This window comes from Panthera pardus, unplaced genomic scaffold, assembly GCF_024362965.1.
Source record: "Panthera pardus isolate Hobbes unplaced genomic scaffold, ASM2436296v1 HiC_scaffold_13, whole genome shotgun sequence".
NCBI classification, from domain to species: Eukaryota; Metazoa; Chordata; class Mammalia; order Carnivora; family Felidae; genus Panthera; species Panthera pardus.
Window position 1 is genome coordinate 200,262,232 of NW_026526688.1, and position 12,505 is coordinate 200,274,736.

Consider the following 12,505-nt stretch of genomic DNA (forward strand, 5'->3'; position numbering starts at 1 on the left):
ATTTTGGACGCCGTCTCTGCTGCGCCAAGTTGGGGGAACCTGTTGCTCGTCACGGAGGCGCTCCCGCCGAGCTCGGCCCCGCACCTGGCGCCCGCGGCCGGCCGGCCGGCGTCCTGGCTTCGGTGAGCGGCCCGCGGGGGCGGCCGGGCGGCGGCGGCGGCGCGATGTGGCCCGAGGGCGCGGACGAGCGGCGGGGGCCCGAGCAGCCCCGCGACCGTCCCCGGAGCCCCGCGCGCGCCGCCCTCGAGCGCGAGCACGTGCGCGCGCACCTGCGGGCTCGCCTGAAGCTGCTGGAGGTGGGGATCCTGCTGGACCGGCTGCAGAGCGAGGTGGACTCGGTGGAGGGCGCCGTGGGTCAGGGCCGCTGCGGGAGCGGCGAGGCGGAGGAGCGGGTGCTGAAGCTGTACGAGAAGGCGGAGAGGAAGGCCGCCGAGGTGGCGCGGATGGGGCGGAGGATCGTGGAGCTCCACGGCCAGATAGACAGCTGCGGCTTCTCCTGAAGGACGCGGGCGCGGGTAGGTGTCGGCGGGGAGGGGGGTGGGGGCGGGGGCTGCGCGCCCGGGAGGGGCTCGCGCCGCCCCGCCTGGGGGTGCACGGCCGGGCGGAGGGGGAACGGGGTGGGGGGCGGACACAGGGTCGCGCTTTTACGTTGGCAATCAGAAGAAAGCAGTTAGTACGTTGTTGTGAAACGTGACGATCATTTGTAGTAAAGCAGTTGCGGGCAGGCGGGGCCTGGGGTGAAAGCGTAGGCCGTCGGGCGAACGAAGCACGAGGGGGCCAGTTAGAGAAGCGTGAAACCAAGTACAGGACGGGAACTTGCACATGCTGTGATATTGGAGCGCTTCCGATGACCTTACAGCATTTTTAAAATTTGTATTTGTTTATTTTGAGAGAGAGAAGGCATGTGATGGGGAGCCAGAGAGAGAATCCTAAGCAGGTTCTGTGCTGTGAGTGCCGAGCGGGACGCGGGCTGGAACTCATAAGCGGTGAGATCCTGGTCTGAGCCGGTAGTTTAACCGACTGAGCCATCCAGGCCCCCAGACCTGACAGCATTTTGCACGGGTGGTTGATTGAGTTCGTTTGACTCCGGATATGCGAGTCTTAGAATTTCAGTTGTGAGGGTTAATTTCCCCACTCGTACTCTAGACTGACTGCTTGGAGAGGCTGTAATCGAGAATGTTTGGTTTTCTCCCTCTTATTTTTCTATACTTTCACTATGTTAAACACTAAATCTCCAGCGTCATTCTGGGGAAATGGTTTCGGTATTACAGATGCGGGTATGATTATGATTATTAGGTGAATTCCGTTTCAAAAAGACAGCTTATAGGTAAGTACTCTTAACGTAAAGGAATAGGGTCTAGATTGTAAGCTGTTGTGTGGTCATATTCGTTACTGTGATGTTACTGTGTTTTGAAAGTTCCAAAATAATATTTTTTTGCTTTTTTTTTTTTTTTTTTTTTAATGCTTCCTGGAATTTGGGGAACCCATGAAAGAAACTTGAGGTCGGAGTTCTGCAAGAGAGAAGACGCTACTTGGCTGCAGTTGCTGAAGCAGGAAGCCAGACCCCCTTCAGGGATGTGGACGCCACCGCTTTGGATCAGATTGAGAGGGCCCCCGGTGAGATCGGGGGCTGTTGGGCACGGAGAGCGGCGATGTCCGCGTTTTGGGATTCTGCAGTCCGTCAGCTCGGAGGAGGAGAGCTGCGTTCTTTTCATTTTCTTTGTTTGCTTCTTTTTTTTTTTTTTTTTTTCCAGAAATGTAATTTTTCTGTGGCCTGTAAACTGGTGCACATCGTGTAACGTGTCTGGTGAGCAACCTAGACTAAAGGATGAGATCTAGGTACTGTGAGTCTTGGCTGACTCTGAGATAAACTTTTTTGATCTAGTCAGGCATTTCAGGAGCTTCTCTGCCACAACTGCACGTGATATTTGCATGGCTTGGAGGGTTTGGGGAGGACAGCCTGGCGCGGACCGGGGTGGGCCCCAAACTGATAGCAGGGAGCATCTTCCAGGCTTAGAGGACCTCTGGCCGAGGTCCTCAGAGCAGAGCTCACAGGAACTGAGAGCAGGGCTCTAGCTTGTGATAAAGTTCGTTTGCCTGGAACACAAGCATTGAAAGCCAGTTTTTGGAATCTTTGTGCAAACTACCAAAGCCATTGACTTGGCTGGGAAAAGGTGAGATAAATAAATTTTTTTCACAATGAAAGTTTCTCCTTGATTGTCATCATTTTCAGATGGAGGTCCAGTGCTTCTGATCTGGGAGTGTGCCTCAAAGCCTGTGGGCCAGAGGGAGGTTTGATCTGCAGGGAGAGAAGCCAGAGCAGGAAGGGGCCTCGTGAAAGCATTTGGTCTGGCCTCTGCCTTCAGGGAGCTGAAGTTCATTCAGTCACTTAACTTTCGCTGTAACCATGTGTCACGTTAGACTCTGCTGGACACTCACAATTTCCAGGAGAGATGATCTCAGTTTGAGACAGCTCTGTAAACATACAATCGCAGTCCAGTGCCCCCTGTGCTGGTCTTTGGTTAACCACGTAAGTTGAGCGTCCGCAGATGCTGTGGGTACATCCATGAACAGAGTGCTTATCACTTGGGTCTGATATTTGTAAGCTTAGAACAGTGCCTCATCGTTTAAGGCAGGAAAAAAACGTGTGTGTTGGGTAGTGGTAATTTCTATAGAAAACACAAGTGGGGATTAGGTGCGGGGGAGGCGTTGCTCTTTATAGAGGATGGTCAGACGACACATACGAAGACGTTTGAGCAAAGACAGGTCGTGTGGAACATATGCGAGGGCACCTAGGGAAGGAGTGTCCTGTAGGTAGGTGGAGCGAGCAGGGCAAAGAGGTGAGGACCAGCGTGCGGCCCAGGTGGCACGGGAGACCGTGGCAGGCCGGCGAGGTCAGAAGGAGCCATCGCCCTGAGTGCAAATGGCGTGGAAATGGTTTGAAGGTCTGCGTGGAGTAGCAGCAGCATCTGAGCGGGTCTGAGGAGACTCACTGGCCGCTGGGTTGAGAACTGCCAGTTGGGCGAGCAAGGGTGAGAGTGGGCAGGCAGCCCACAAACTGCTGGGGGTGCCCGGGGCAGAGTGGTCGCTGCAGGCGCCGGTGAGCGTGTGGACCGCGCTCTGAAGATGTCACCAGGGGACTGGGGGTGCGCGAGGGTCCAGCAGTGGTTCTGGGGTTCGGGGCCTGAGCCCCTGTTGAGGGTAGCCGTATGTAGCCGTATCACTTGCCAAAGTGGGGCAGTCTCGAAAGTGAGAGGTGGCCCTAGTAATAATGTGGTTTGGGACCACAGGTGTAAACTGGGTCTGGCAGACCAGGAGGTGTAGGTAGGTACCCTGTGTTTTTAGTATGGTGGGAGCACTGAAGAGGGAGTCCACTGAGCATCGGGAGCTTGAGAAAACTTTTCAGACGAAGCGAGTCTTGGTTTGGGCCCAGAAGCGTGAGCTCAGATGCCTGAGCAGCACTCCGGGCACAAGGAACCGGCGTCCTGGAACCGACCCCGAAAGTCTGTCAGTAGGTAGAAATGTGACGTGATGGGAGAGGGTTTGAGGGTGTTTGCGGGGAACGGGGAGGCGGTGAGGGAGCTAGAGGGCATGGTTGTAGCGGTTCACGTACGACTGTTGTAGAGTTTAAACTTGACCGTGTGTGTCCATGCTTCTCCCCCCGGGGAGTCTGTGCTCCGGGCCGCACCTGGACGTGCCGTCCAGTACTCCATAGCAGGGGTTATGTTGGTAGATTCTGAATACTCAGCATTTTTGAACGCGTGACTAATTTTCAAATGACCTACCACTTGCTAAAGAAGTCTCACAGTTGGGGCTGCTTCTGGCTGTGGGCCGAGCCCCTGCAGCAGGGCTATTCAAACTTAACGAGCAGCTGAACCCTTGGGGTCTCCTCAAAATGCAGGTTCTAACCTGTAGTTAAGGACCTGGGGGGTGTGAGTTTCTAATAAGCTCCCCAGTGATGCCTCTGCCGCCGGTCAAGGTACCGCGTTCTGAGTCCCAGGGCCGTCGAGTTAAGGATGGTTGGCTGAAAACAATCGAGAAGTAGAGTGACGGCGGGACGTGGAAAGATTTGAGCAGGTCAACAACACTTTCACGCTTGTGGTTCAAGAAACGTGCACATGGTTGTGGAAAATGGACAAGGCAGGGGTGTGGAGTGAGGTCGGGGATGTCACCGTTGTGACTGCACAGAGGGGAAATGAGGACTGAACCCACCTCCCTGCCTTTAACTTCCTTTGCCTGCTTGCGCTGTCACTCCCGGAGTTCTAGCCATTTCCTATCCAACCGGCCCCTGAGCCTGCGGTCCTTTTATTAGAAGGGCAGTCGTGCACTGTGCCGTGGCTCTTGGCCAGTGAGTGATCCTGGGAGGACTGTGAACACAGCCAAGCAGGGCTGGCGTTGCCAGGGTTGAGGACTGAGGGTCTGCACCCCCCTCTCTGGAAGCACGAGCCTCTGAGGTCCCTCACCTCGCTGTCCCCTAAGGCCAGACAGTGGGTGATGGTGCGGCAGGGTCACATGGAGGGTGGGGGGCGGAAATGGGGATTCTTTGGGAGTCCGTTTCCTTTTCTAAACGCTGGTGATTGGTATTATTACTTTTGTACTCATGAATAAAGTGTTTCTAAGACGTCAATGGGATGGAATAGGTCAAATGCTAAACTCAAGGAGCTCAAAAGTGAAAACTGCGTTGATCCTGTTCTCGCTGTCAGCCCACAGCCAGGGTCCTACAACTCCCGTCTGGAGTCAGGACCCTGGATGTGTGGAATGATAAGACAAAAGTCTGTATTAGAAGAATCTCCTTGGCATTTGACACTTAACATACGTTATCTGATTTTCACAAACTCGAGCGATCATTTTACTGTCCTTGTAGTTCAGGTGAGGAAACTGGGGCTGCAGGAACCCTCAGGAACTGGCTCTGTGACCCTGGGCGGGCAACTCTGGGCCACCGTAAGATGATGGTTTGGCACTGTCTTGTCTTTGGGCTTCCTTGGGGCCTTGACATCCACCTTGTCTCCAGTTCACGTAAGGAACCAGCCAGCTCTTGGACAGTCTCAGCCCTGGCCCTTGAGGCAGAGCTTTGAAGGCCTGTGTGTGTCAGGAGGCCTTCTCCTGGGCTTTGGGAGCTCACGGGGAGGTCCGGCTCCCCTGGGACTTGCACACGGGTCCTGTATCTGGACCGAGTCCGACTGGACAGAGGGCGGCTGGGTTCCTCGCAGGCCTGAGACGTTCTCCGGAAAAGGGCACTGAACAAATGATCTTTGATCTTCCTCCACCCCCACTCCTGGGTCATCTGGGGACACCCATGATGCAGTTCTTGGATAGCCCGAGGCGCCCTGAACTCGGGCTGGGCTGTACAGTCGGGTCATTGATTCAGTGTCACCGAGAGTCACACGTGTTCACCCACATTCCTCAGCTCCCTCGGGCACAGCTTCGTTCCCTCGGCTCCGCCACTCAGGGACGGACGGAGAGTGCCTCAGTGTTTGTTTCAGTCCCTTGAAGCATCCCTGCCTGACCCAGCAGTCCTCTTTCGGGCCTGTTGAACTCCCTCCGACGGCGGATTGTCGGTTTGTCCCTGTACTTCTGTCCGCTCTTTGTTCAGGCCCTTTGAAACTGTGTCAGTGGGCACTGATTAGAAAGGTCCTCCCTTCCTGTTGGAACTTGGATCGTGTGGTGACCCTCCGTCCGGCACTAGTTTTGGTCTGCGGTCAGCCGCCCCAGCTCGCGTTTGCTTTGTAATTTTTGATCATTTTCGCTTCAGTCCTTCTGTGCCTCGACATTTCATAAGCGTGTCTTGATTTTGTATGTTTTGGATTTTTTATCCAGGTCGACAGTCTCTTGCGTTTTGGCTTGAGAATGACATCCTTGCACATCTATTGTAATTGCCACATACGCGGATTTATGTTTACCATCTTATTTTGACCCGTTCCACATTCCCATTTCCTTTCTGGCCTTACTATGGAGTAAGTTTTTTTAAATTCTTTCCTCCCCACTTCACTGGTTTAAAACTCATATACTCTTTTCCTATTCCTTTAATTATCCCCTTCAAAATGTGTACATGCATAATTAGCTTACCAGAATTTAAAGTGTATGGTATCTCTGTCGTCCTAAAATACGTAAGGATCTAAACACTAGGATATGCGATCTTTTGTTCATTTGTGTTTTGAGAGAGGGAGAATCCCACGCAGGCTCCACACTGTCAGCGCAGAGCCCGATGCCGGGCTTGAACTCAGAGGCCATGAGATCATGACCCGAGCTGAAATCCAGAGTAGGGCGTTTAACCAACTGAGCCACCCAGGCGCCCCTGTGTGTCCTTATTCTTGGAATAATGGTTTTGCTGGGTGTGTAATGAGAATTCAGGTATCTCTTGGAACCAACTCCGCGGTCAGGACCATAGAGTGGAAAGGACCACAGGGTGGGCGGGCTTCCGCAGTCTCCAACCCCAGCTCCTTAGTGCTGCTTGTTTGGCTGTTCCCTAGCCTTGACGATCATGTGATGGCCCCAGGGCCTGTGCACGGGTTGTTGCCTCTGGAACACTGCGAACATTCCACCACATTCCACCGTATCTAAAAGGGAGTAAGAATGGAGAGAGAACACAGAGCACTCTGAAGGAATTCTGCTGTGGAGTGGGGCAGAGAAATGTGACCGGGCAGTGGCTCAAGGGAGGGTTTCTTCCTTCTTTGACATGTGTGACATGGAGAGAGGCGCCTGTTGGTGGGACCGACCTGCGTGACAGATGACGCAGGCCGAGCATGGCCCTGGCAGCAGCTTGCCCCTCTGGCTCCCCACGACAAGTCCGCGCCTCTCTTCCCCGCCAGCCTCTGGTTGAGTTAACATAGGCTTCCCTGCAGTTCTGTCTGAAACCAGCAGCCAGAGGCGCCTCAGCACTGGCGTTCCATTTCTAGAACATTTCCTTTGGGAACATTCCAGCCACGGTCCACATGCCCCTTACCCAGCACCTTCCTGCTTCCCCTGAGAGGCCTGAACTCCACGTGCTTGGGGACCTGCAGCCCTGCTGAGGCACTCCCGTCGCGATTGGTCCCACAGCTCACCCTGCCCTGCCCCACCCTCCCCTCCATGGCCTCTTGGGTCCCTCTCCCTCCTGGAGCAGTCCCACTTGATTCTGGGGTTCCGTGTTGGATGGTAATGGATTTATGAACCATGAACCAGAGTCGCCCCCCTCCCGCCCCCGTCCCCCAACGTCTCCTGGGGCGGTGACCTGAAAAGCCCACACAAGATGGCAGTGTTGTGGCTTTCTGGTGGAACAGCCACTCACCTGGCTTCCCTGGTGATGCCGGGGAGCTCACCGCCCCTCCGCTTCCCCCCGGACCCCGAGCGGCCCTCTGCCCACAGCTCAGAGGCCTCGGCACCATTCGGCAGACTCGGGCTGTGCCTGCCCCAAACGTCACCCAGCAGGTACCTTGTGGCGGCGAGGTGGGCGTGCGGGTCAGCCCCTCACCGACGCGGAGGCCCTCCCGTCATCCGCGTAGTATGTGTCAGATCCATTCTGTCCCTTCCCACAAACGGACAGCCCCTGGTGACCGCTGTGCTTGGTGGACCCTGGTCTTGGTCACAGCCGCTCAGCCTCAGTCCATTAATGCAGGCCCCCTGCTGGCAGGTTAGCGGAGGGAAAGCGCAGGGTTAGACCCGGGCAAAGCACGCCTTCCACTGCAGCGCTGATCTAAGCTAGACCACAAGGTGGTGTCCTCGGATGTGAAAGATGGCCAAGGTGTTTGCTGCTGGAGCACAAGGGTGGAGGGTGGGAAGTGCGGGGAGAAGGACAGTTTGTTTAAATCTTGACGACCGTGCTCCTGGGAGAACGCTTTTAACGGTGGAGACACCGGCCAGCTTTCCTCACACAGCTGTGGGGGGGTCACGAGCCTGTCACGGGTGGCACGATGTGACAGGATGCCGGCCCTCGCCTTGACCCTGACCCCTTCGGCCCTGGCTTCTGATACCCGCCCGGAGCCTCCTGGCCGCCTACCTCCATCCCTGTCCTGACACCCCCCGCAGCTCCAGGAAAGGGCCCTGGGTTGGTCTCTGGACACTCAGAGGAGGGTTGGGCCCCCTACCCCAGCCTTTGCGGAGCTCCCAAGCCACCGGTGGGGCAGCCCTGTGGGAGCGGTGCCATGGGAGGGAGGCTGGAAGGATGGGTAGAGGCTAAGGAGGCTGTCCCCAAAGGGGCCGGGAGAGAAGGATGAGGCCGCGCTGAGCCCTTGCCGGGAGGGGTTGGGTGGGAAAGCACCTGCGGATCAGGGTGGACGATGGCGCTCGTGAGCCTGAAAGGAAGGACACAGATAGACTGCCGCGCGGGCGGATTCCTGGAAGCTGGGGCACACGCGGACGCTTCTGGAAGGAATCACGAGCACCTGGCAGTACTTCCCTTGGAGCGGGGGTGCTGGGCAGCGCAAGTGTTCTCGGTCCTGGCCCGTGCCTTCTAGCCCTGCTGGGCCCCCACACCACTCAGGAGCCCCCTGTTGTGTCAACAGAAGTTATCCGAGTGGGAAGGGCAGGGTCCGTTGTTTTGGTTCTTTTATACTTCCCTAGATTTAAAAAGCAAAATAATACTAAAATCGTAAATACAAAAAAAAAGTTTTAAGGTCTATTTTTGAGAGAGAGAGGGAGCGAGTGGGAGAGGGGCAGGGAGAGGAGGGGATCTGAAGCGGGCTCCGCGCTGACAGCCGCGAGCCCAGTGCCAGCAAAGGGTTCTCCTCTCCGCGTGTTTGCTAAGCCGAACCCGGAGCGGGCCAGCGCCCGGGAAAACTCACGTCGCCGGAGTGCGCAAAAGTCCGAGTGTCGGGCAAGGAAGGGGAGCTTGGCTGCCCAGCTCTCGCAGGAATGTGTGCCCGGTGGGGTTTCCGAGTTAGGAACAGAGCACGGCCGTAGGGAATTGGCTCACACAATTGTGGGCACTCGGCAAGTGTAAAATCGCGGGGCCGGCCCGCGGGCTGGAGATTGAGAGCAGCGTCGATGTCCGTCTTGAGCCCACTTTCTGCAGGCTGGAAACGGGCAGCGCTTCTGTTCTGCGGTCTGGAGTAGAATTCCTTCCTGTCCCTTGCTGTCCTGGAAACCTCGGTCTTTTCTCTTGAGGACATCCGCTGTTTGGGTGAGGCCCACCCACATGGCGGGTCACCTGCCTCCCTGCAAGTCCACACTGAGCAGTATCTTTGCAGCAACACCCAGACTGGCGCTGGACCCCGTGGTCCAGCCAGGCTGACACCTAACATCGCCCGTTGCAGCCGTCAGCGGGCAACCTGTCCCTCCCCATCACAACCCTCGGGTTACGCTTCATCTCGAGGGGAAAACTGAGCTCCCGGAGGTCCCCCACCAGTACGCGGCAGAGTCAGACTCAAACCCAACCCTGTCGACCCGGGGAACCGGCTCCCCCGCCCCACATCAGAGAATTCGGCCCAGAGCCTGACGCTCGGCCCTGGCGGGGCTGGGAAGCGGAGTTTGGGGGACAGGCAGCCTGCAAGTGTGGGACGAGCTGACTTCAAGCATCACAGTGGCTTCAGTGAGGCCACAGCCTCTCAGCTCCTCTTCCTCTGTGTTCTCGAGATCAGCCCTGCCCTGTGCTCACACAAGACCCACCTAGGGGAGGGGACGAGCCCCGCTCACACAGGTCAGGATGCCGGGTCCCACGGCCGGCTAGCGGGGCGGCAAGGACCATCTTGCAGGAACTGGACAAAAGGGCCCGGGAGATGGAAAACCACAGGTCACTGAGAGGCTCCTGCTTTAGCTCGAGATTTTCTGTGAGCTTCTCGACCTAAATAGGAATATTTTTAAGACCCTGGTTGTTCCAGAACACCCAGCACACCCTGTGCACCCCAAGGATAATGGGTACCTTGAAAAGGTGGGACTCAGGAGTTCAGAGTCCTGGAGCGGGTCTAATCTGAACCGTTCATTTTACAGGTGAGGAAAGTCGTCCTGCAGGGGCAAAGGGACGCGCCAGTCACTCAGCGTGTCAGCTGCCCAGCGGGGCTAAGGCCAGGTAGGCCCCAGGCGCCCAGGGACAGGAGACGGGTTCCTGCCACCACTCTTCCCAGCATCCCCTGTGCTTCTGCTTAAAAGGCAGATCATGGGGCAGAATTGAGGCTAGTGTCGGGGATCCCATGAGACAGACACTGGAAGGACGTGAACATGTGAGAGCCAGGCAGGGGGTTAAATATGTAGAAAGGTGTCTTGAGCCCCCTTTACGTCAGCCAGCCTGGATTTTACTCTGAGCAGCCCAAACGGTCACGGCTTTTCTGATCCCTATCACCTGCAAGTCTTGACTCGCAGAAGAAAACTCCGCAAAGTTTCCTAAGGTGTGGCTCTGGAGGAGGCCCTGAGCCCCTGCGTCGGGGGCTGTAGGGCATCAGAGATGGCAGTGAGGGTGGGCTTTTTTCTCTCCGTCGAGGCCCTTCGGCAGCGTCCACATAGGCAGAAATTGGAGGTAAGCGGCCTGCAAGCCCAGGGATCCCAAGGACTTCAGGCAGTCACCGGAAGCTAAGAGAGAGGCAGGGAACAGTCTCCCTCTGAGGCCCCAGGAAGAAACCAGCCCTGCTGACAGCGTGAGTTTGGACTTGCAGAACTGTGGGAAGACCCATTTCCGGTATTCTCAGCACCTAGTTTGTGGTCATGGATTACAGCAGCCCCAGAAAGCTAGCACAGCCAGTTGGGAATGCTTCCAGTCACGAGCCACAAGAATCCATCATGGCCTCATCCACATGGTGGCAACGTGGCTGCTGCTTCTCCGGATGTCACTTCCAGCTTTCAGAGGGAAGACCAGGGGAGACTGGAGAAAGGTTTGCAGGTGGCTGCTCGGGGGCCCAGGGCTCACTGCCACCTTCCCAGGAGTCCTGTGCCCGGGGCGAAGACAGGGCCTCTGCCCTCACAGCTACATGGTACATGCATGACCCCTGACATTCAGCTTATTCCTGAGAAGCTCATTTCCTCAACTCTCTCAGCCTCCTCCCTCAGCAAATATTTGTCTGCTACGTTACTGAGGATCAAACCGGTTTGTGCAGTGAGAGTGGAGAGGAGCCTGGGCTTCTCACCCACATCCTCGCTCTGAGCCTCAGTTTCCCCTTCTGCAAAGCGTGCATCAGATGCTGCGGCCCCCTCCTCTTCCTTCTCTTTTCTTCCCCCTGTTGAGGCCTCCCCCAGTTCCCAGATGTCCTTTGGGCAGTGACTACAGGACCCCTGAACTTTCAGGGCCGGAGGGCTCCTTACCCCGCAGCCTTCGCCCTGGCCTCCCTGCCTCCATTCTCACCCTCCTTATCTGAAGCTCCTACCAGCTGCTGAGTTCACCTAAAAGGAAAATCTGACCTCTTTCCGGCTGCAAACCCTCCAGCCCATCTGGTCTCCACCTGGCTGTACAGCAGGGTCACCTGGGAAGCTTTGGGGCAGTGCAGCCCAATGAAATTGCAGATCTGGGGGGGGGGGGGGGGTGGCAGGACCCTGACAGCTGGCGTTTAAAGTCCCCCAGGAGCTCTACTGTGCCATCAGGGCTATGAGGACCCGGTTTCTGGGACCAGGTCCCAGTGAGGCCGGCCTGCAGGGCCTTTCCTGCTCTGGGCCCGTTCTCCTCTTCAGCCCACTCCAATTTCCCCCCTCCAAAGCGGCATTCTTTGTGCCTCTGTACCTTTGCTGTGCCCCTTTGCCCCCTGTTCCAAGGGTCTGGCTCTCCACGCCCACCCCCCACCGCAGACCTCCCTTCACCCTGCGGGTGCTGCCCTGGCCCAGGGCCTCCGTGCCCCTCTGCTCTCCCTCCTCGCCCTCGCAGGCCTGTCTCTGGCCGGGCACCCCAGAGGTCAGGGCCTGCACCCCCAACCCCGTGCAGGGGCCTGGGTGACTCAGAACTGGCCGCACCAACATGGCTTGGGACCTGTGCCTGATGGGTCTGTGCCGACCTGGGCCACACGCGAGGGGCCTTGGGTCATGTTTGCTGAGCATAGATGTCCTCCTCCCAGTGACCCGGACCCCAGAGCCTGCCGAGCTGTTCCCATGGCAGGCCACGCCTCACCTGCCCCACTGCCCACGTGCCTTTCCCCGAAAGCCCCTGACCCCACCCAGGGCCCGGACCCACAGGAGACATTTCCTGGCAGCCCGTCCCCCCCAGAAGTGGGCGACACTCTGGGCTCCTAGTGGGCAGGCAGCCTTTTGTCTCTTGGGCAGGGCCTCCCAGGTCTTTGTCTTTCTGTGGTTCCTGTTTGCCCTGCATGCTGTGCTGGATGTGGGGGAGGGCCCACACGCAGAGGGCTGGCTCAGCCTGGTAGACGATTCCGGGGAGCATAATTCGAGGAGGCATTTGTGCTGAGACGGGAGCACTTTTCTCTCCCAGCTCAGGCTCCTCCGAAGAGCCACGCTGGTCCCTTCCCGACAGGCTGGCCCGCGAAGACCACAGTCTCCCAGATCCTGTGACCCCTGACGCTCCTGTTACCCGGGGACCCCACAGAATCTCCATGCTGTAAAGGGGCACCAGCGACCGCGGGGCGCCCAGGTCTGGAGGGTGGGACGAAAGATCACCCCG

At 57.3% G+C, this 12,505-nt stretch overlaps 1 protein-coding gene across 1 annotated transcript; it reads left to right on the forward strand.

The window, feature by feature from the left end:
- Positions 1-16: 16 nt before the first annotated feature.
- On the forward strand, positions 17-2,205 carry LOC109269559 (putative MORF4 family-associated protein 1-like protein UPP). Its single transcript, XM_019453526.2, has 2 exons — positions 17-515; positions 1,494-2,205. Exon 1 carries the CDS (start codon positions 165-167, stop codon positions 498-500), a length of 336 nt encoding a protein of 111 aa, XP_019309071.1. The 5' UTR covers positions 17-164; the 3' UTR covers positions 501-515; positions 1,494-2,205.
- Positions 2,206-12,505: the final 10,300 nt, after the last annotated feature.